General features: G+C 42.9%; 1 protein-coding gene across 1 annotated transcript; it reads right to left on the reverse strand.

Moving 5' to 3' along the window:
• Positions 1 to 205: 205 nt before the first annotated feature.
• LOC109402643 (polycomb protein Pcl) lies at positions 206 to 22,459 on the reverse strand. The gene is made up of 7 exons (XM_019675348.3): positions 22,146 to 22,459; positions 4,033 to 4,845; positions 3,600 to 3,705; positions 3,165 to 3,533; positions 2,867 to 3,102; positions 1,590 to 2,463; positions 206 to 1,525 (listed from the first exon to the last, which is right to left on the reverse strand). Exons 2-7 carry the CDS (start codon positions 4,806 to 4,808, stop codon positions 833 to 835), a joined length of 3,054 nt encoding a protein of 1,017 aa, XP_019530893.3. The 5' UTR covers positions 4,809 to 4,845; positions 22,146 to 22,459; the 3' UTR covers positions 206 to 832.
• Positions 22,460 to 25,181: the final 2,722 nt, after the last annotated feature.

A 25,181-nucleotide genomic window follows, 5' to 3' on the forward strand; every position in this document is an offset into this window, starting at 1 on the left:
GAGCGATTTACCCCGAGGGGTAATTCGAGCGATTTACCCCGAGGGGTAACTCGAGCGATTTACCCCGAGGGGTAACTCGAGCGATTTACCCCGAGGGGTAACTCGAGCGATTTACCCCGAGGGGTAACTCGAGCGATTTACCCCGAGGGGTAACTCGAGCGATTTACCCCGAGGGGTAACTCGAGCAATTTACCCCGAGGGGTAACTCAAGCGATTTACAGAGACGAACCAGCCAAGGGCTGAAAGTCTCTAATAAAGACAAATCAATCAATCAATCAAGCGATTTACCCCGAGGGGTAACTCGAGCGATTTACCCCGAGGGGTAACTCAAGCGATTTACCCCGAGTAACTCGAGCCCCCCGAAGGTAACTCGAGCACCCCCGAGGGTAACTTGAGCGCTTTACCCCCGAGGGTAATTCGAGCGCTTTACCCCGAGGGGTAACTCGAGCGCTTTACCCCGAGGGGTAACTCAAGAGATGTACCCCGAGGGGTAACTCGAGATATGTTGATCTATCTCAGAAATAGCTGGTAAGACCAAAGACTATCTGTTTAATATCTGTGATACATTAGTTCAAAATTCATAATCTACTTTTTGTATTCAATAAATAATAAAATACATGAACAATTTATTACATCACTTTGGAATGTTACTCTAATGATTTAAAAACCTTAATACCCCACTCATAAGCTGCATGTTTCTAGTTGATACTGGCACAGAAAGGCTAAAAAACTCTCCGGAAAACTAAAGACCGAGGTAGTGGTAGATGCACCCAGTACCCCACACATCGGGGACACGAACCAAATCCAGAATCCCAAAAAAGAGAACGCACACTTACATTACCTGCGTCGCCGGGCAGCCTTCCCACTCGATCAAATACTGTACCTTGCCGGAGATCGAAACCCGCCGGCCCCTGATGACGAACCGCTCGCCGCTGAGAATCCGATGGGCGGCGCCGAAGTACAAATTCAGCGACGACTGGAGATCACTTCCGGAGGCTGTCGTTGCTGCAGCAGCCGCCGGCACCACCTGACTGTTACTATCGGTGGTTCCATTTTTAACGGGGGATCCCGGCAAACTGGACCCGGGCGTTGTGGATGCCGTAAAGCTGGCCCTCCGGGCATTCTCGTTGTAGTTGCGTTCCTGGCGTTGGCGCAAACGCCGACCGTGAGAGGCTAGGTTGCGTTTTGTTGGTGGTGGCGGTGGCGGCGCCGGAGGTTCCTGAGATGTGGGCGTCGTGGCTGAGGACGACGACGCCGAGGAGGAAGCAGCTGAGGTCAGCACCGAAGCCGGCAGTGCTTGAGGAACGTTCGAGTTTGGCTGCGGCTGCTGGTAGGAACAGTTGGCAGGGGTGCTGCTACCGGACGAAGACGCCGACGGCAGCAGGTGGCTGAGGGGAATTTGGCTAGTCCAACCGTTAGTGTCCAGCGGTTGGCTGAAGAGGGACGCTATGAGGCTCGACGATTGTCCGGGCGTTGGAAGTGCGCTGGCAGGAGCAGCAATAGCCGTAATGGTGGTACCGATGACCTGGAACAAGCAGGATCGAAATCAATGAAAGTATTCGGCGAGGAATTTAAAAATTGCAACTTACCGAGCTCTGCCGGAACTTCCTCCGTTTACTTTTGGACCCGTTCATGATGTCGCGAGCGCTTAACCTCCGTTTGACGATTCGCGCCACCCGGAGTTCCCCATTTATTAGGTTACTACTTATATGACTAACATGATTGTTGATGGTATTAGCCTTCTGCATCAAGTCTTTCAGTTCGTTACCACCACTCTTCATCAGTCCTGGTCCGGTGGCCAGGGCTGCATTACTGGCCGTTGAGGCAGCAGCAGCTGCTGCTGTTGCGGCCGCTACTGCAGCAGCCGTTGCCTGGTGAAACGGGTTATTCTTTCCGGTGAAATCCTTCGGTGGCGGAATGATCAAATCCAGCGTGTTTCTCGAAGTGTCGTCCGACGAATCGTAGATGTCGAAGGACTTTTCACTTTCGGTCTTCTTCGAGCGCGACTTGAACGCTCGCCTATTGCCACTGCCGCTGGCAACACTGCCGGCATCACTCTGCGGTTTTGAACTCGGACCAGCAGCTGCAGCTGCGATCACCCCACTTCCGAACAGCTGGAAGCCATCCTTGGCATTGGAACTAAATAGTGCTTCAGTTAAATTTGAACTAGACTGTTGTTGCTGTTGTTTCCCTGTACTGTTGTTGCCAATGATTGCACCTGCTCCTCCTACGCCGTGGTCAACGGCTCCGATGGCCGTTGACGCTGCCATAAGTTCGCCACCGCCGATGCCCGCACCGGTCGGAGCTTCAAAATCGGAACTGTTGTCCTGTTCCTGGTTGCCTTGGTCGGGGTCGTCCGAAACGTCCGAGGCGTCGTCCTCCGAAACCAGCGGGGAGCAGTAACTGACGCCGGTCATCTTCTCCCGACTGGGGGCGTCGTTCACGAGGGAACGCTCCAAAGCACTGCAAGAAGACGAATGGCATAGGACAGTTAGATTCCACGTCGCGGATTTTAAACTGAGTAACCATGAAGAGCGATTTACTTCGAGGGGTAACTGCAGTACTCCAATCGAGCGATTTACCCCCGAGGGGTAACTCGAGCAATTTACCCCCGAGGGGTAACTCGAGCAATTTACCCCCGAGGGGTAACTCGAGCAATTTACCCCCGAGGGGTAACTCGAGCGATTTACCCCCGAGGGGTAACTCGAGCGATTTACCCCCGAGGGGTAACTCGAGCGATTTACCCCCGAGAGGTAACTCGAGCGATTTACTCCCGAGGGGTTACTCGAGCGATTCTCCCCCGAGGATGCAAAGGATAACTCTCAGCATTTTCCCCGAGGGATAACAAACAAACATTCATACTTACACCCTCGGCAGGAACCGGTAGATTCGATTTTCGGTCGACATCTGCGTCAGCATGTGCTCGGTGATGATCTGACCGGGTTGAATTAGTACGTTCGGGGGACTGGGTGGCTGGTTGACACGTAGCGTCCACATGGTGGCCGCCTTCCTTGCCTCACTACCACACTTGAACCGATTCCGATCATTGGCCAGCGTTTGGGTGATGATCTCTTTGCGGGCGTTCGGCGACAGTTTACTCATCTGAAACGGGATTGATTGAATCGAACTTCTCTTTGGCGTTATACAGGATCGCAAACTCCTACCTGACTACTCATCTGCAACGTTTTCCAGTTATCTTCCACGTACGGAAAAATTGCTTTCGTGACGTCGTAGAACCGCTTCCCATTGCGAGCGATCAAGTTATACAGCGCCAGGTGGATCAAATCCGGCCAACTGACCTCCAGCCGTCGGACAAACTCGTGCCCCCGATTGCAAATCGAACAGATGAAGAAGTAAAATCGATCGCCCAGAAATATTGGATACTGCAGACTGCGGATACATCGACCATGGTACCACTGTTGACACCGGCAGCACTGGATCATTTCCCGTAGCCAATCGCCGTCGTCTCCGCAGTAGCAGTAGTTCTGTTCCACATTGGTGCGATGCAGTGGATCCCACGTCAGTGTGTCGATCTGAAATGCGGGGATTCGGTTATTAACTGGGAAGTTCGCTTACAAGTCAACGAAGAATAAACCTACATCGTACGGAAGTTGTGCTTTGTCCGTCAGAGGATCCAGTGACTCCGATAACACGCCGGAACAAACATAGCGGACATCCTTCCGTTTTCCATTGGGAGATGCACACCTGAAATTATCAGTTATTAATCTTATGCTCAGAACTGCGAATGATCTATATGCATGTCTACAATGGTAAATCGCTCAAGTTACCCCTCGGGGGTGAATCGCTCGAGTTACCCCTCGTGGTAAATCGCTCGAATTACCTCTCGGGGTAAATTGCTCGGGGTAAATCACTCGAATTACCCTCTCGGGGTAAATCACTCGAATTACCCCTCGGGGTAAATCGCCCGAGCTACTTCTAGGTTGTTAGAATTACATCCTGTTGTAATCTAGTTTCTTATATAAATTCTAAGCTTTCACATGCATTTCGACCCAGCCAGAAACCCCTACTTACATCCGACAAAACCAATATCCGTTCCGCTTAAAGTTCCCATCCATACACTTCACATGATAGCCTCGGCCGCAATTCTCGCACACCTCCACGCTATCCTCGCTCTGCTGTTGCCGCTTGCACACCACACAGGCCGGAGCATCGTCCGCTTCGCCTCCACCGCTCAGCTTGGTCAGTTCCCGAAAGTCCGACCAGCACTCCGTGTTATCATTGAACCGCACCAGACACTGACAATTTCCGATGGCAATCACCGTACCCAGATAGAACCGGCCGTCTTTGTGCTCCACCAGAACGTCCTCCTGTGGTTTGAACTTGGCACCGCAGTTCTTTTCCGGCGTGACCGGAAGCTGTCCCAGCGAGGATGTCGTAGAATCCGGTTCGATGTCCGTGCACAAGCTCGGAACGTTCTGATCCGGCGGGGGACTCTTTCCGTTGGTTGTGCTGGAAAGACTTCCGTTGGTGGCGGCTGCGGTGGCCGCAACCGGGATAGATGCTGGAAGATGACTGTTGAGGAACTCGTTCATGATGACTTGCTGCTTGGCGGCGTGGGCTTTTTCCAGCGTGTGGAACAAACCCATCGATTCACTGTTGTGGTAGGATGGGGTGCCGTTGCCGGAGCACACGGCCGAGGTTTGAGGTTTCAGAGATAGCAGGGCAGTGTTGTCCATGATGGTGCCTGTGGGAAGGGCACTGAACTGTTGCGATTGCATCACCAGGGAGGACGATTGGATCGTAACGAGAGGATGATGACGATGATGATGGGGCTCCATAGAGGACATACTTTGTGCTATACTAGTACTACTGACCGTTGAGAATCTGCAAATATGGAAGAAAATTAAAAAAAATATCATAATTAACTTTTTTATTCTATATTATTTTTGATAAGAAAATGGGTTGTCCGACATTTCGCGGTAAACCATTTCGCGGTCAACCAATTCGCGGTGGACCATTTCGCGGTTTGAACCATTTCGCGGTTTTCTGTTTCGCGGTCTATACTTTTTCGTGGTTTACCATTTCGCGGTTTACCATTTGGCGGTATACCGTTTCGCGGTATTAATCGGTTCCTAATTTTAGTTTATCTCTTAAGCATATTCACACATTGTGAGCAAGTCTTTCAAGATACGCACGCACGCCAACGCGTACACATGCATACATACAATTATTAAATAAAATGATAGATTATTGTATTTAAATAATACAAATTTGGCTGCTTTGATATTTAAAGAATATTCTTTGATTGGGAAAAATGCTAAATCATTTGTTGTATAATAGGGTCTGGGACCATTTGGGTAGGGTGGCCTATTTTGGGCACTTGCTGCTATAATTCAGTCAATGTTGAACCAATTGACTTGAATTTTCGAAATCAAGTCAATTGGTTTCAAATTGACTGAGTTATAACAGCAAGTGCCCAAAATAGCCCCCCTGCCCAAATGGTCCCAGGCCCTACATAGCCAGGTCGCAATTTTTGCATTGAAGAAAATTTCCACAAATAGTAAATTCCTCCTTCTTTTTACATAGGCTGTTCTTTCGAGTTATCTTTTAAAATAGTTTTCGGCATCAACCTGCCAATGTTTTCATCTAATAATTGCCCTTCTTTTAAACATAGGCTGTTCTTTCTAGTTACACTGTAAGGATAGTTGTTGGCATTCTACTAGTGATATCATCAAAGGATATGTTCCCTTCTTTTATTAATATGTCGTTCTTTTGAGTTTATTGTTAAGCTGCTAACTTTTTTATCGAATATTTTCCCTTCTTTTAAACATTTCTGGTTTAGACTGATACAAGCAAGATAATTCGCATTACGAAAAGATCCTTGGCCGACCGGGAATCGAACTCCGTACCCTCAGTATAGTCTTGTTGAATACCCGCGCGTTAACGACTTCGGCTATATGGGCCAGCATAGACGCACGCACAAATGTACATACCATTAACTAATAGTTCACCCTTCTTATTTTCATGAACTGTTCTTTCGAGTTAGAGTTCGAGAAAGGCCGAAACACGTGAGGCTGAAATCACAAATGTTTGGATACATAAGGCTGAATCTCGAAAATATGAAAAGCCTGTTGTTGAAAATTGAAATAGTGATACGGCTAGTTTTCAATTGGTGTCGTTAATACAAAAGCAGTCGCTTACAAAACCGCTCTTGCAGTACTACGCTCATAAGCATAATATCATTCGATTTTTATACGCAGTATACAGTGGTTCCCAGGTGACACATAGTCGTGATAGTATGTCTCAAAAGAATAGACTATGCTAAAAAGAATGAAAAATCTCTTATGAGAATATTTTCAACGACGTATGCATTCTAGAATGTTCATCATTTTCTATCTTCAGCCTTTTGTTATTGCAACCTTAAGTAATGCTGACATTGTTACAGCCTTATGTGCATTCAGCACTTCGAGAGTCAGCCTTAAGCTATCAGTACACACTTTGCCAAGTGTGCTGATTTTTCCACACGCATAAAGCAGCACTCAAATATCCACTTTATATTTTAGGTGTTAAGTCGATGTTGAAACTGATGTTTGCCTGTTGGTTAATGTTTCCGTTCTTTCGCATACATGCACAAATGCACAAACAAATTCGGGTCGCTCATAAACCACTTAGACATTTTGGAAGAGGGAGGTCTGGTCAAAGTCCACGCTCCATACAATTTTCGAAATTTTATATGGTCAAAAGATGACAAGAGAGAGAAGGGGGATCTGAGTTGTTCAAATTTTGGTTTTCGTGATTTATAAACGACCCCTTACACACAATGATCGAATAGTTCACCCTTCTTAGTTCCATTAGCAGTTTTTTTCGAATTGGTACAAACCGCGAAATGGCTGACCGCGAAACGGTGCAGACCGCAAAGTGGTCCACCGCGAAACGGCATACCGCGAAATGGTATCATCCGCGAAATGTCATACCGCGAAATGGCACACCGCGAAATAGGTTACCGCGAAGTGGTTTACCGCGAAATGTTATACAATCAAGAAAATGCACAACTATGCAAAATACATCAGAAGATTATTGAATCCCATTTTCACAACAAAATATCATAAAACGAGTTCACCAATCTATATGCATATCATCGTAGGACTAGGGTTCGTTAAAATATTACATAACGCTGAGGGGGGAGGGAGGGGGAGTAATATTTGAATGAACTCCAATATACGACCCAACAAAAATTTTTCCTGTACAAGAGTGGAACAAACTACTCTTAAGCAAACTTTAGCATTTAGCTTAAGAAACTGTTGTTCAGCTAGTTCTGTTACTTGGGGAAACAGGGTGAAACAAACAAACAGCAATAAAGCTGTATTAGCGCGAATTTAAACAAATGGCTGGCGGAGTTTCAGTAAAAACTTTATGTGCACAACTTGTAGAACTTGATATGCACAGCAATATTTAAAAAAAATAACAAAAACTCAAATTTAGAACTATCCTAGAATTAATTTGAATTATTTAACCGCACACATAAAGTGAAACAAATTATCCCACATCAGCCAGACATAATCAAGCACATAAAACAAAACGGGACAGCAGAGTCGATGCTCCGTTGACCGTCTTCCAGGAACAAATAAAAACAAACCTCGTGCATGAAACGACAACAGCGACGACTATGGCCAACCAACATGACCGGAACACCAACAGTCAAACAGAAACGAAGAAGAACGCCACAGTCAGTGTCGCGTTCATTACTGCGATGCCTGTAGCCCAGCTAGCATACGATGTCAACAACTCGACAGCAGTATATGTACACATATGCAGACGGACGAACAGAGAGGCGCAATCGTATGCATTTTATGCTCCACGCATGCCGCCAGCTATCGCGAGGAGGAAGAAGAACTGCACTACAGTAGACGTTCGCTCGGTGCAAACGGTTTAACTGCAATGCTTTTTAACTGCAAGTCCGCTAGGTGCAACAATTTTGCAGTTATCGCACCGCTATCTGTCAAAAACGAAACGTCAACAGAGTTGCGATGTTTTTCAGATGCACTACAGCTGCATTGCGAAGTTTTTGAGTGCATTCTGGCTGCGTTCAACAGCAATTGACAACTGTTTGACGGCTGTCAGTCGTTGCAGTTAGCGAATTGCATTCGGTAACTGAAACGTAAACATGTTGCACTTATCGAACGTCTACTGTACATTACGGTGCGCTGCTGATAGTATGGGACTGACTATCATGGGAGTAAACCACAGCACACCCAGCGATATGTTTTCGATGCCGCCCACCCCGTTGCGCGCGAGGCAGAGACTACCTTCCGCAGGCTTCCAACAACTACCTTACCTACTGTTCACTGTTCAGCACTTTTCGACGAGCTATCAGTGACGCGCGTGAGGCAGTGGTTCTCAAAGAAGTGGAAAACGTATGCACTGAACTACAAATCAACCCAAATTTAAGTTGTTTTGACGCAATCCCGGTCTTCCGTGGAATAACTCAAATTTGCGTTAAACAGCGAAAGTGGTGAGTGAGTAGTTCTCGTTTGAGAGCGGCAAAAAAATTAACCCAGTGGTAAGTTATTTTCACCCAACGGAGGCCTCAAATGACGCAAATTTGGGTTAATTCAAGAAAACCCAAATTTGGCTTCTTCCACGGAAGAGCAGCGGATGCGTCGGTGCTTCTCTCTTTGTTTTCGACAACATTGCGAGGGAGAAAACAACCCAACTTTGAGTTAAAACTTTAAGCAGTTTAGCCAAATTTGAGTTTTTAAAACTTATTCTTTGGGTTATAATATTTTTCCGTGTGGTGTGTTTAAATTTTCGTACTCAGTGGCTCCAGACGCAGGTTATCCTACTTTTGAGATGGAACATTAAACTGTAATCTCTAGTCCTCCTGGCATATCATGAGTCATTTCAAGATTGTTTTGAGATATTTCAGATTAACATTAGCTTCAGGTCGACAATTGTGATAATAGCTTTTGCCACTACGTTACGTAGTGTTACATAGCTTTTAATGAAAGAAGTTACCGTTACACCCGTAGACTTTTGAATCTAAACTCAAGAACAGTTTGGATGGCCTAAGATATGCCGACTGATCTGATACTATCTATTACCCTTTCAAAAGACTTACTTAACATGATAGATTACAAATCGTGGCTTTGTATAATGAAAGAAGTTACCGTTACACCCGAACACTTTATGGTCTGAAGTCAAGAACAGTTTGGATAACCTAGGATATCCTGATGATCTGATATTGTCTATTAACCTTTCAGAAGACTTACTGGACATAATAGATTACAAATGGTAGCTATGTATAATGAACGAAGTTACCGTTACACCCGTAGACTTTAGAATCTAAACTCAAAAACAGTTTGGATGACCTAGTATATCCCGACTCATCTGATGTTGTATATTAACCTTTCAGAAGACTTACTCGACGTGATAGATTACAAATCGTAGCTTTGTATAATTTGAAAGAAGTTACAGTTGGGCTTGACAGAAACTCCCTCGCGAGAAAATGAGGAAGCAATTTCGGCGTTTTTCTGAGGAGTGAAAATAAAACTCAGAACTCACAACGCAAATCCTCAACAGCAGAGAGCGAGAGTGTGTCGTGCAGCAAGGAGTTCGTCCAACACTCCAATAATTGCTTGTTGTGATTCTCACGTCCATTCACACTCAAAAAGCACTCGAGAGTTCCACTCCCATACAAAGAAAGGCTCTCGAGCAGGCCCTGCTAAATATCAGTCTCAGTGCCAGTTTTTCAGCCGAAAATGAATGACTGCGGCGGTCGTTTTCAGTTCCTCGATGTGAGAACTGACAGAGTCAGAGAGCTTTCGTGAGCGGCTAAACCAATTTTCATTCTCAATCATCAAAACACTACTCATGCTGACAGATTATTCATCTCAAGCGGTGGCTTGTGAGAGTAGACTTTAGGATCTAAACTCAAGAACACTTTTGATGACCTTAGATATCCCGACTGATCTGATACCGTCGTGCGGGGCTACTTTTGAAATGCGGGGCTACTTTGGACACTTTAGAATATGGATTTTTTGAATTCAAAATATGGTTCAAATCTGTTTGATGTCTTTGGGACTATTATGAAGCAATACCCGGATAAAAACTAACCATAGGGTGTATGGTGAAAACCATTCCTGCACCATACAGTGTACCAGCTACAATAAAGTGTATTGTAATGAAATGGTTCGCTATACTATACATTTACATTGGATTTTTATGTAACAATAAATTATACTGTTTTTCTTACGTTTGAACCATTCACTTTTCCGAAACATTATTTTTCCGTGAATTTTTAATTATTTCTGGTGTTCGATTTGAATATGTCGTATGTTTGCTATGATTCCTATGCAGATTCGACCTATTCAAATCGAACACCAGATTTATTCAGTTTAAGATTTTTTCCGTGCTTTGTTTTGTTGATGTTTGTGACTTTTTTGATGCAAAGGAAAGGAAAGAGAAAAAAGTGAATAAGTTGAAACATCAATTTAACCTTTTGGAATCGATTTTTTTTCACCGCTGTCGACGCAACCTCGCTGGTGTCGAACACGTTTGTTATGCTCGGTTTCATCGCCGGGGTCATATATGACCCCTCCGACTCCAAAGGGTTAATGCCAATAACATGTTTAAATCAGTGGTAAACCAGATGTCCTAAGAACTGCAGGTCCAAGCAAAGGTCCAAGAGATATGGCGGGCTTGAGGGCGGGCTAGGTGTGTAGAGTGCGATGAGAAAAATACGAATGCAATGTAGGCCAACCCGGAAAGATGCAGGTCAGATTACCGTAAATCAGTAGATGAGTTCAACACAGCCTCCTGTCACCGCAATACTGCCCACAGGAAAATAACGAGCCAACATCTCTGGTTCCCACTTCCAGCCGCCTCGTTGAACACAATAGCGGCGGCTCGGCGGCTTGGTTCCCCATGATAGCGCAACAACCCTAGGGGCAAGACACTGTGAAATCCGGAGCAACTCTAAGCAATCCTGAGTAACTCTTTTTGGTCGAATCCATTCAGAAACGTCTCTACGAAGCGGGAAATCAGGCAAGACTGCTCGATTTTTCACAGGTATCAGACAACACTTCGGGAAAAGCAGAGTGATCCAGAGCAATCCAGAGGATTTCTGAGCAACACTTCGATAACAGAGTTACTCTCGCTGTACCTGTCTTGCCCCTAGTCTTGCCCCTAGGACTGGACTGAACACTGAAATGACTTTTAATATAGGTTCGTCTGCGGGTTCGCTTTTTAACCTAACTTATATTTGAATCGAACTTGACAGTTATCTCATGAGTTGTAATGTATTTCAATCTTTAGTCAAACTGGTGCCTCAATATTGCAATAACGGTTAAGCACGCTGTAATGATACTTATGTACCTCGTAACCCACTTCATGCAACTACATTAGTGGTCTAATAACACTTAGCGCGCTCGGCATAGTTCCATCATGCCGCTCAAAGTGTTGCCACAAATAATGCTAAGTTTGCAAATCCCGGTTATCTGGCTGGTGGGGCATGGGAGCCTAAGCTTCAACTGTTAATGCAATCAGAGACTACTCAGACTTAGACGTGGGCGATCCTATATATGAAGGGTTATCCAAAACGCTCTGGAGAATTCCCAAAGCGCATTCTAATAAATCTAATAAGCCTAAGATGCCATTAACAGGAGGAAAATGGCAAGATAATATAACAATATATGATTGATTGATTTGTTTTTATTAAAGAGACTTTCAGCCCTTGGCTAACAATATATGGTTTATGTAATGTAAAACAATACAACATAACAAAAGAGAACCATTCCAAAACCATTTGATTAAATGTATAACCAGTAGTGAAATTACAATTAAAAACAATTTATTTACGGTACATTTTATTGTTTAAAACCATTCATGTACCATACAATGTACGGTATATTTAAACCCACGTATCAGTATTTTGAACAATTCATTAACAATAAAATGTATGGTTTTGCAAAAAAATATATATGGAAAAAAATATTTTTTTATATTGTTACGATACTTAACAACCTGTATAACATATTGTAAAAATCTTATTTACAATTCACGGTATGGTGTCCTACATTACATCTTATTGTATTTGTATTTTTATTTTTACAGTGGTGTCTATTGTAAAAATATGGTTCTAAATAGTACTGTTACAATATAACGTTCGGTTTTTCTACTGTATTTTTTATTCGGGTAGTTTTCCCTTCATTTGGTTGAAAATATTTTTGAAACAGACCGTTTATTGCTTGTCAGGACGCGAAAAAACATCAAATAAATCAATAAAATAAACATAACGTATCAGAACATTTGGTCTGTAAGCACTGTTTCTACAGTTCATAAATTTCAAAGGGTTGGTCAATTCATTCAAAATGTATCAACGTAGCATAAACAATCGAATATTTATATCGTTACACATTATAAATGACCGTTTTACCTAAATTAAGGATTGACGGTCCCTTTTTTCAGGCTATCTATATAGCAAAATCACGCTGCTCATAATACCAAAGGAAGCACAGAACCATCTTAAAACGCATATTTTTATTGAAATCATGACCATATAGTATACTACAGTATTGGTACAAAGTAGTTTTCTAAATAACCCTGAAAATTGAAATGCAGTTTTGTTATAGATAAAAATGTCCAAAGTAGCCCCCATCCGGTTCTATATGAGATGTGTCCGATTGGTGTATGAATAACTTTTTTGTTTATTGATGGATTTAGTTCAAATTTTGCATGCATCCTACATATATACTCACAATTATTGTGTATAAAAATTGTGGAAATCCATTCACTACTCTGGGAGTTATAATGTCATACAGTTGAAAAACCATGAAAAAGTGTATAAAGAAGCCCCGCACGACGGTATTGTCTATTTATCTTCCAGAAGACTTACTTGACATGACAGATTACAGATCGTAAGTTTGTATAATGAAAGAAGTTACCGTTACACCCGTGGACTTAAGTATGTAAACTTAAGAATAATTTGGATGACCTAGGATATCCAGAAAAAAAAAATAAAAACTGCATAATATTCTACCGTTTTTATGCTATTCACCACCAAAACTATAGAAAAACGTAGAAAAAAGTCCATAATAACGCTTGGAAAAATTCCGGCTTCAAAGGGTGAATGCCTCAACATTGCATTGGCCAATATCCAACTAAAAGTTTGATTACTCCCAAAGTTAACTCCCAGCATTCACATGTCAGCTTAATTTCACAATTCATCAATTGAATTCTAGACGCCAAGTGCTGCCGTTCAATCTCTACCAAGAACATCTGAAACTCTGAAGCAGAGTCTGCGATGCAACCGCGGTGTAAAGCGGTTGTTAAGGTAAATTTGTCTTGAACGTTTCGTGGACTAGTTATTTACGATTCGGACTTTCGCCAGCTTTTTGTGGACCTTCCATCAATTACCTATGATTATAGGGGGAAGTAAGGAGTCTCTGATGTTGCTATGAAGCGTATGTTAGGTATGGAAAAATAAGTAGGCTACGAGGAGGAAGGCGTTATTGATCTGTAACTTGATAACGGCATGGATGTATACCTTCAGGAATTCCATCCGGGATTCCTCTAAGAAATCCTTCGCGATTTCACCACATTTTTCCAGGAGTTTCTTGTGGTATTCTCAGGGTGTTTTTGATGAGATTATTTCGGGGTTTTATTTAGGATTCTTTCAGAAGCTCCCAAGTGTTTCTTTTGAGATCCCTTCAAGAGCTCTTGTGAGGATTTCTATAGTAAGTATCCGGAAGAGATTGCTTTAGAGCAATCCCAGAAAAAATATCTGGAAGAATCTCGTCCAGATACTTACTGTAGAAATCCTCAGAGGAGTTCTTGAAGGAATCTCAAAAACATCTAAAATTTAAATTGTTTAAAGATTCTTCAAAATTCTTCCAGAAACTTCTCTAGGGATTGATTCCGAGATTCCTCCAGGAATTCCGCCAGAAATATTTCTTGAGATTCCTCAAGCATTTTTTTTTTTCGTGGTTTCTTCACAATTGGGGTTTTAAATTAAGAAAAATGTATTGATTTTTTTATTTTATGCGAAAGAGCACCCTTTTTTGAGCCACTATGATTTTTTTCAGATTTTTAGAACTTTATTGTGGTACCTAAAATCAATTTCAAAGAGATTTTTTGAAATCACCTTTTGACAGCTGGGTAACTGTTTGACAGCTCCTCCCAGTACAAAACGCGACGAGGGGTGATTCGACAAATCGCTCCCATACAAACTTCAAACTGATTTTTAAATTGGTTCCCGGGCACCAAAATGCATGAAAATTTGGATTTCGGCTCAGTTTCGCATGCAGATTCAGAATATGGAATTATCTCAACACCGCTAAAGAAGCCAATTCTAGGCATCCTCTAGGATTTTCTTCAGTGATTTCTCAAGGAACTGAGCTTTCTTTTTGTGGTTCCTCTAGAAGATCCCTTATGAGATTCCTAAAATCTCCTCCAGAAACTCGTTCTCAGATTCCTTCTGAGACTTCAAGGAATTTCTTCCGGCATTTGTTAAGGAGTTTTTTTTTTACTTTCAGAAGGTATTCTTGAAAAATATTATTGGGAATTCCGTTAATTTCACCCCTGCTTCATGAATTTTTCCCGAGGTTCCTTCAGAAACTCCTTTCAAAAGTCCGTAAGGGATTCGTTCCTGGACTTCCATGCGAGTTTCAGGATTTTTTGTGAGATCCTCCCAGGAATCCTACAAGAACATCTTCCAGTAGTCCTCCAAAAAAGTCTTCGGGATTCTTTCAGGAGCTCATTCCAAGATTCTTTCAAGAACTACTTCTGGGATTGCGTCAAGAGCTCCTTCCGGGATTGCTTCTGGAACTTCTTCCGGAATTCCTTTGGAAACTCTTTCCTCTTGGAGCTTCGTCAGACTTGGATTTTTTTCCCTTGGAACCGCGGCGTACCTTATTCACGACGGTATACCGTGTATATTATGCCTCTCAAGAAAAATCAGAATATGGCGATTATCTGCCTCTGGCTTCTGATATTTGCGCGACAGTCACTAATCATAACAGCGTCACTAGATTTAAAAGTATATAATTCCATTATATGGGGTTTGACAGCAAGAACACTCATTCCACTGAGCCACTCTTGCCGTTCGTCACAAATACATTCAAGAACATCTGTCACTTCGCGAAACCCACGTGATTTTGTTTTTGGCGGGAACACTTTTTCTTTTGTTTTGCCTTGCGACTGTCATGCGGCGGTATGCCTTGCGAGCGTGCGACCGCCGCAGGACTCTAATAAAAGATAAGCACGACAATACAAATTGCTTTTCCATCTGCCGCAGGAATGACTTGATGCACAGCACTGCCTATAGGCAGGAACAATTGTTGATCGTTGGCAAAGGGAGAAGTCGCATCGGGGACCCCCATCCTATGCTTTCGATACATTACCGTTGCTTTGGATTCATCCCATAAACGTACACGCTTTAATTGCTTAATTTCCACGCTCCAATTTCGCTCTTTCATTGCTTGACTTCTTCCTGAAATTTTCCTCCCACAAGTATGTCCAACACTCCTTTTGGTGTCCTTGTATTTGACAGAAATAGTAGATTACTGATTTTGGCTGCTCATATCTAACTCCGATATTCAAAACCTGTTCGTTCAGTTCTTACATTTGTTTAGAGAACGAAGGTCACCTACACAGCGTGCGGAATTATTTATTGTGAGTTGTTGAACGAATCCGAAAGTTCGCGAACAATAAGGACAGATTTCAGATATTGTGGCATTTAAAGTAGTTCTTCGTGATCTCCGAAGGATACGCTTCCATTCATGCTTCTTCCAAACAGGGACGACCAAGCGTACCTTTTCTTTTTTGCAGTGTCCTAATACTTGCCGGAAAACTTGTAGTACTAGATTATGTTGGTTGAGAGGCTTGAACTTGATTGCAGATCACCAACAATGGCTCAGGAACTTCCGCCGAGACTCACTTCTAACCTGGTTGATTGCGAAAACACCGTTGACCTTTGACTTCTTTTTCTCCTTGGTGGATGTCTTTGTTGAATAACAACCGCAGTACTGCGTATGATCACATATCAGTCCCATACTTGCTGGGTTTCCTATTCATATGGGACAGTTATTCGATCATAGGCAGAGTAGTCCTCTTTGTGTCCGATTTGCTTGCAATCCTTACAAACATGGTTGGAGAACGAACAATCGCGAACGAAGTGATGCCGCCAAACTGTCAACAGTGTCTTGGGAATGCTTGAATTGCCACTAGGTTTGGTTTTTGACACACATGAGTTCGATTGAAGCTTATTCTGTTTGACGGATCTGATCGAAGTATGCTTCTGTTCCACGATAGTTATATCATGCTAGTGCTTTTTGAAAAGTGTTGTGGTAGTGTAATACCACCTTTAATGGAAATGAGTTCTGAGAGGAGTTGCTCAGAATCTTAGAAATAGCAATGTATCCGAATAGGTGGAATAAAGGTGAAATGTTTTATCTGTTGACTGAAACAGACGTGTTTTATTTAAATGTCGTCGCGTTGCTCCTTTTGGTTATAACAGTGGCGTACGAGGATAAAATTGCCATCAAAATGATGGCTTGGCCACCAAATCCTCATTTTTTTTCGTTTGGAATGCGTGCTTTGTTTGGGTTGTGCAATTAGTGTGAGCAACGGTTTTGTACTTTATTTTTGTATGGCGTGAATGTAAACCGTGTGGTTTTTTGTCTTCAAGTAGCCAAAGTGTTTAGCCTATTTTATTTTACGCGTGTTTTTTTTGTGTAAATGTTTTTTTTTTTGTTGTGAAACTTTATCCGCGTATTTTTGGGCTATTTATTTTACGGGTCAACCGTACTTTGCACGATGGCATCTTTTTGTGTTTCTTTTTTATTCACGCAACCTTTTGGTGCTGGTCAGGTATAGTTGATTTGAAACTGAAAACAAATTATTTGTTTTTTTTTCTGACGGCATTCAAGTTTTGGTTTAGGTGATAGGCTGAAGAACACATTTTTTATTAATTTTATTTGGATGTCTCAATGCTAGAACATAGTATTTGTTTGGCCATTTTGAATCGCCAATGATTCTTTTTCGTTCAGTCAGTTGTTTTCTGCTGGATTTTGCCTTTTGATGTTCTGCATTGATTTTCGCCATTTGCTCATGGTGAGCATGAGTTATACCCCGGACAGACATGTGATACGAGTGTGATTCCTGTACAACGGTACGCAGTGTCAAGAAAATTCTAACAAGACTGACTTGAACTGAGAGAATTTTCAGTATGGCACTCATTTCAAGCGCAATTGTACAGTGATTCTTGTATCACATGTGTGTCATAAGTATTACTTGAGATCGATCTCAAGAGTGCAAGCACGACGACGACGCCGTCCAACGAGTGCACACAGCACCCGTTATACTTCACCAACGATGATGAGCTTTGGGTGATACACGATCTCGCGAAGCTAGTGGTGTTTACTGTGAGCGCCGGGACTTGAGATGGAAGGAGTGTGGATCGGTCAGCAGCAGAACGACACATAGTCGCGCCCTAGATGGAATGTGTATTACGAAAATTGAATGGTGCATTGGTTCTACTTCATTGTAATTGCATACCGGAGAAAAGTTCGTTATAGTATGAGCACCGGCGGCTGTCGCTGACACTGGATGGCAGGTTAAGAAACCCAGACAACCTACGGAACCTTCCTCATCGTTGCCCTGTGCGTTTTGTGTTTGCTAGTGTCACACACGTATTTCGTTTTTTTGTTTACTCTGTTTCTACTTCTAGGGTGATTGCACTAAATGTGGAACAAGTCAAAAAGATAGAAATTATTTGATCTATTAAGATAAAGCTGTAGAATTTTAAGCATGATATGACGTGAAAATTAAACCATGAACGATAATTTCAGGTTCTAATAATCTGATAAAAAGTAACTGTTAATAATCTATAGAAACTACTCTTTTTCATGTGTTTGGATATGCAAGTAGATCTTGCGTTCTGATTTGCAAGATAATAATGAATGAACACATTTGATTACTTTATTGTTGGATGTTAACATTTGACCTTCTGAGCATACGTAGTGTTTGTCTAAAGGGAAGAGGTGTTGTGGTAGTGTAATACCACCTTTAATGGAAATGAGTTCTGAGAGGAGTTGCTCAGAATCTTAGAAATAGCAATGTATCCGAATAGGTGGAATAAAGGTGAAATGTTTTATCTGTTGACTGAAACAGACGTGTTTTATTTAAATGTCGTCGCGTTGCTCCTTTTGGTTATAACAAAAAGCTTACATTCCGTGATGAGCGGAATGTTTCAAGCTTCGAAAGTAAGCCGTGATCGAATATCCTCGTCACTCGTTGAGCGAAGTTTGCAAATCAAAACAAAGCTCTTGAACTGATCTGGAGTGAGCTTGTTCAGTTCCGAATCTTCACAGGTCTTATTGACTTTTCCCGCGCAAGTCACACACTCGTCCGCATCGTTTTTCGTTAGTACTATGTCCGACGATGAGGCCATATTAAGTGACTGCGGGAATATGTGTCGAGCTTGGTAGAACGAATATAGTTGTTTCTGTGTTGATGTTTCAAACACGAAAGAGGACGAATCCCAGTTTATTCCACTTTTATGCTATTTACATTTAGTTTCCTATTGTTAAGGTTGGTATGGCTGACTGTCATTAGACAGTAGCTCAATTTCGAATAACAGTTAGCTGAAAACATTGAAACTGTTTGATGAAGAGCGAAATCCCGGTGCTGAACATTTCCTTGAATTTATTGAAGGTTTCCTCGAAGGTGAACTGACGGGAATGTTTCGGTCGAAAACATTGACACTGACGAGTCTCAGGGGCAAATGTAACTTTTCTGCCTGATACCTGACTTTGGTATGCTCTAGTTATATGGCAGTTATTCATTCCTGCTCGGGTTACGAGACATCTGGTCATGTTCACGAGGCTGTGATTTTTCCTTTCGGCGACTCCATTCTGCTGCGGGAAAAAGGCAGCGGTGGACTGAGAAGTAATCCCTTTAGTACGGAAGAATTTTTCGAGTACCTTGGACTTGTATTCACCGCACTGATCCGATTGTATGATTGAAGGCCTTTTTTTCAAAACGCGTTTCTACCATCCTGATAATGCTTCATCTTGTCAACCGCTTCTTGCTTCCGACTCAGAAAGTATACCGCCGTGATCATTCATTTATCATGGTCATGAAGTATGTGGAACCTCTACGGGTGTGTTTTTATCGCCACAAATATCCGATATAAACCAGCTCCAGAACGCTTCGAGATGATCCTGTTGTTCATTTGTAATTTGTTGTTTTATTGTAAACGATAACTTTTTAGTTGCTACTTTACATGAGGTCAAGGATTCTGGCATGGGAAACATTGTTGAAGAACAAAATAAAACTAACAAACTAGAATCAAAAGTAACATAAACAAATTTGAAGTAAAATTAAGGAAAAAGACTAATCAATATTTAGAATACAGCTGCATCTAGAATCGGTCTGAGCTTCTGACTGCATTTTTGAAGGCTGTGATGGTTGGCTTCTGCTTCACGTCCAGTGCTAGTCTATTCCAGAGTGAAACTCCGGCAATCAACACACTTTTCTTGGTCGTTGTCGTGTGTCTTGGAACAACAAACGTTCTGGTTCGCTGCTGTCCACGATCCAGATGGTCCTGGATGTATTCCAGGAGGTTGCCGTCATTCGAATATGGTAGTTAGTAGGCAAAGCATGCCCGAGAATACTGTTCCTAACCGTGGCTGTTGTTTCCCGTCGTCGAAGACCATAAACGAACCGCACCGCAGATTTGAAACGTCGGTGAAGCTGTTTTTTCAGTGCTTGAGAGAGTCCGGGATGGTACACTGTGTCCCCATAGGTGAAAACCGGCATGATCACGGCCTGGACAAGCTTCCGCCGTGTAGCTATGGAGAGAACCGGCGGGAACCGACGGAATGTTCTAAGATGTTGAACGCCTTCTGTGCCACGCTGTTGACTTGTTGGGTGCAGGTCATATTACTGTCCATTGCGATGCCAAGGTTGACGACTTTGTCGGACAGAGGTACAGTTTCTCCGCCAAAAACAATATCCGTTCTCGGTACAACCGTCCTAGTTTTACTGAAGATGATGGCCTGGGTCTTCTTTGGGTTCGGGTACAGATAGTTTCTAGTGGCCCAACGTGTGATTACATCGAGGTCGTCGTTTATTTTGCTGATGAGTTCATCAATTTCGGCTATTGGTCCTGAAACGTATATCTGCAGGTCGTCGGCTTACAACTGATAGTTGCACTTCAGCACGGCGAATAGCGGTTGAATCTCGGCGCCCCGATTTCCTTGTGCCAGTGATGCAGATATTTGTTGAAGCTGCTGCGGTTTCGAGTCATAATCGATTTGAATGGGCGGTTGCATTAAGCAGAAACCACCGTATTTTTTTTCTGTTGGGGCACGCGCGACATGCGGCGGCTTTAAGAACTAACGTTATCTTCACGGGTTCGATCCGTGGTCGTTGTTGTTAACATTTTCGTCGTAACTGTGGTCATCGTCGCTTTCAATGTGAGTCGCTGTCGACGATGTCATTGTCGATATCGTGTTCATGAGCCAAGCTGGAGGGTGTTCTTTGCGATTGCTTCTTGGTGCCACGAGACGTTGTTTGTTCGCTTTGCGCAACTAGTGCTGTGGTTATTCACTACTACATATATGCGATGATATCGATTTGTCCATCCGCATACGGGCAATTCTCACACCGTTCGGTACCCCCAAGAAATAATTCTTCCACACTTTATTTTGTATAGAGATCACTTTCCCGTACTCCTGCAGGTGGTCGGAGATGACGTCGTTATCCATTTGGGGTGGAAGATCGTGAACCCTGACGCTGGTAATGAAACCATCCACGTATACTGGAATATAATATCTGGTTCCTTTAAGCCTGAAATAGTGCTGAAGGTGGTGTTGCTTCTGTAGCCGTGGAGCTACGCCTATATCGTTCATCTCAATCGCCAAACAGTTTTTGATGTTGTGTAGCTGAATGTTCCTCACATCAGACAAGTCCACTTTGATGAATTCCTTAAGAATTTTTTAGACTTGCTACAAGCCGGGTCGCTTCGGTAACATGCCGAAGTCCACGACTAGTGTATTTCTTCTGTGCGAAGATATCTTGCATCGATGCAAAATATATTCGCAACAGAGAGAAGCTGTGATGAACAAGAATGTCGAAAAGAAAGGTCTGTCGCGAACAAAGGGCGCTTGTCAACTGCAACATGTTAACTGCAAACTCCGTAACTTGTAGAACTTCCAACAAGCTCCGCAACCATCGCTTACTTCCATATAACACATATGCCAACAACTAGATTAGACATTTTTATGCGTTTTCTTATTAAAATCGAGTAATTCCTTAGAGGACAAAAGCAGCGTGATTCGATGTTTTGTACATCAAATTTGTGCCTCTAAAGTTTGTATTTATGTAAACCTATGTAAAATTGGAATTGGTTTACTTGATATTTTACCTTATGTATTACTAGGAACGAGCTCACCAATCTATTTTTATCTAACAAAGTTTACTCATTTGCTGGTAGCAAACGACACACAACACGATTGTGAACCCCTGGACGAAGAGAGGCATTGCGCGATCGTACGTATGGGCGAGACGACCGGTTGGTGGAGCACGCGCGAGGGAGGGCAAACCAACTCCGAACTCCTCACTGCCGCGCGGCCGATATGCACACATTACAGAGCACAGCACAACACAGCGTAGGTACAGCGGAATTTCAATTTCGATTCGATTCTTCTGCTGCCACTTTCTTTCGGGTTCTCTTTTGCTCGCGCTTTGCCCCTCTAATGGGGGCCTACTTCGATTCACTGACTGCTCTGAATCGTCCGTCGGCTCCCACCCTCCCGCGACCAAAAACCGTACAAACCCACAAACTGCGCGAGCCGACGAACGTCTCTAGCGCTCTAATTATGCAATTTAGGCAAGGCCCGCAACTTCTGCAAAACCATCAATTAAAATAGCGCCGTCGGTTCGATTGGTAATGTTTTGCCCGCGAAGCAAACATCCGCGGTTCCACGGAATCGCTCCATCCGCGATTTCCCACCGTTCCGAATCAAAACTTTGCGCGAGACGACGGACCGACTGACGTCTTCTTTTTCGTTCTTTCCCGTCGTTGACACCCATCGTCGTCCAGTTCAGCCAGAACACACACGGATTCGGCCCTCGCCCCCAAAACAGACAGGAAAACACTACCCGAATCCACCCGGACTTACCTTGCCACGGTCGAAATCCCATCCGGGGCGCAACGTCCGACCGAAATGCACTTTTTCCGCTGCGATTTGCACACTAGGAACCAGAGATTTTCGCACTTTTCCGATCAGTTGAAAATTCCAGCAGCAGCAGCGGTTGCCATCTTTTTCTTTGCACTTTTGGGTTTTTCTTCTCTTCGCGACTCCCGTTCGTTGGCTGGCGGCCGCGGTTCTCGTCGTCCGTCAAAAGTTTTGGTTCGAGAGTCGACCGTCCGTCAGCAGTCAACACACAACACACGAAGTGGACTGGTCGGGTGGGGGAGGAGCGGAAAAAATCTGCTTTGAACGATGTGGTTGAACGGAAGGTGTGACGATGAAAAGCCTGCTTAGTCTTTCGTTCTTTTGATGTTAATGGGCGAGATCAAATGTGACGTCATATTTATTAATGCTGATAAGTTTGGTAGAGTGAAAGAGATGGCCAGTTTTTCTTGTCACACCTCTGGGTGAGAGAACATCGAGTTGCATTTTTGACAAAACAGGTCACTCACCCCTGAGTGGTGAGTGCTCTCATTTTAGTACAACTTCGAGCGCGAGCGAACTGTCAAACCAGTGATGCCATAATTTTTCAATTAAGTTATCCCGGGATTTCTACAAGAGATATTCCCGGGAATTCACCTGCAGTTTGTCCTGGATATCTTGCGGAAAGCAAAATGATCATGGAGCATCTGAATAACGCCAATTATGAAGCCTGGAAGTTCCGGATCGAAATGCTGCCTATTCGTGAAGGTCTGTGGAAACACATCTCGAAGCAGATGCCAAACCAGTAACTGCCGACGGAATGGCATAAATGGAAGCAAGGAGATGATCGAACTAAGGCGACGATTGCGCTTTTCGTTAAAGAAGCCAGTACCGATGAATCAACCATCGAAATATATGATGAAGATACCGCTGCCTTCGGAAGATAAAGATACTTTTGTGGATTGTATAGTGAAGGAACACAAACTGGTGATTCAAACTCACGTCCAAACTGACATTCTGCTGCAAAGTGACGTAAGTGGCAATAAGAATTTTGGTACATTTTATGTTATTATTCATCAAACTCTTGATTGTTCGCAATGTTTTCTTCCATAGAAGAATTCGTATGACCCCCAATGAAGTACGTTCGGTGTAGTACTAGATTTGTAGTAATGAGCTGAATTTTAGTATGGTGAGAAGGTCAATTCTCCGTTTCTGCAATGAAATGGTGCAAAAAGCGTGGGTATTATGATTCCTTGCCTAATTTGATGCTGTTTGAGCAGAACTTTGGATAACTATGTTGTTTATGTTGCAAGAAATGGAGGAAATAACAACACTGTTGCCCAAAGTTTTGCTCAAACAGCATTATATTAGGCCAGGAATCATAATACCCACGCTTTTTGCACCATTTTATTGCAGAAACGGAGAATTGACCTTCTCACCATACTAAAATTCAGCTCATTACTACAAATCTAGTACTTCAACGATCTGTCCTATTGTAGAGGCGCTAGGTGAGATGAGGAGAAAATCCTCTGTTTACATCAAAAATTCAATTTTTCGTCTTCAAAATTAACTAGTATTTTGATTCGGGGTAATGGCTTTCAGTCTGTTTCACTTTAAAACGGATTCTTATGTTTTCATCCGACGTTTCGGACACATTTATTGTGCCTTCTTCTTAGGAATCTAGTGTACAACAAATTATGTGTTATGTATTATGTTCTGTGTGTGTCATGTTACTGAGTACTTACTAATAACGCAGACAGACGTTCTAGCTCGAACAAATTTATTCAAATTTTCTATATAAATTTTCACTAGCGACACCTAGGCAACCGATTACCACAGTGCAGTTGACAGTTTGAGAAACCACGTGCTTCCAGCTGCTTACTTACCACCCAATTCACCACCCATCGAAAAATAAAATCAAAACAAACACTGTCAAAATCATTCCTACATTTGCGTCACATTCACAAAGATTTTCCAATGCGAGTGAAGTTCATCCAAATGCAGTTCTATTCAAGCAAATCTATGTAATATAAAAGTTATAATGTGTAAAATAGTTTTCAAGAGTCCTGCGCTAATTTGTGCAAAAGATTTTAGACATTAAATAAAAGACATTTACTCTGCACAAATTATGTGGAAACATTATTAGCGTGCAACACATGCGATCTTTTCCCGCCATCCGGCTGGAAGACGACCGTGGTGACAGTTGTTGGTCGCAACGCACATGTGAGGCAGCGATTGAATATGAACGTCGCTAACGCCATCTGTTCGCTGATTGCCACTTGGCAATTTGTGGCGGCCATGTTTTTTACACAAGCTGCTGAGTCAAACTTGAACGTCTGTCTGCGCTAATAAAGTCCCGTTTTGTCGTTAAGGGTCTGCAGCATAGGCACCTTCTCGGGCACATTTGTCAACTTATGTTCCGACAACTACAGAAGAAGAGAACTGGCATTAACAGGAGCACTCATTTCGCAGGAGGTATTCTTATAGATTCCGAAACTTACCACGGCTTGAACGAAGTGGGAGAAGTAAGTATCGGAATTGATAAGAATACCTCCTGCGAAACAAGTGCTCCTGGTAATGCCAGTACTCTTCTTCTGTAGTTGTCGGAACATAAGTTGACAAAGGTGGTTAACGATAAAACGGGACTTTGTTAGTAACACAAAGTACACAACAGTAACATAACACAGACATAATATACAGTAGACGTTCAATAACTGCAACATGTTTACGTTTCACTTAGCGAACAAAATTCGATAACTGCAACGTCAGATTGGCGTCAACAACTTATCAATTGACGTTAAATGAACGTAAAATTCATTCGATTGTTAATTTCGGCTAACTTGGCGCACCGTTTTGACGTATAGTCACCGACGAACCGACGTGACAGTAGTGTTTCAAAAGTGTCCCCCTCAAATTTAACGGTCGACCATCGAAGCGAGCGAACGCTTCTGTCAAATCAGCGCAGATGCGAACCTTTTCCTATATCAATACACGGGGGTTTGGAGTCAAGCTATCAAAACATCGCGAACCGTTATAGAGGAG

Source organism: Aedes albopictus, chromosome 1 (genome assembly GCF_035046485.1).
Source record: "Aedes albopictus strain Foshan chromosome 1, AalbF5, whole genome shotgun sequence".
In the NCBI taxonomy this organism is placed as follows: Eukaryota; Metazoa; Arthropoda; class Insecta; order Diptera; family Culicidae; genus Aedes; species Aedes albopictus.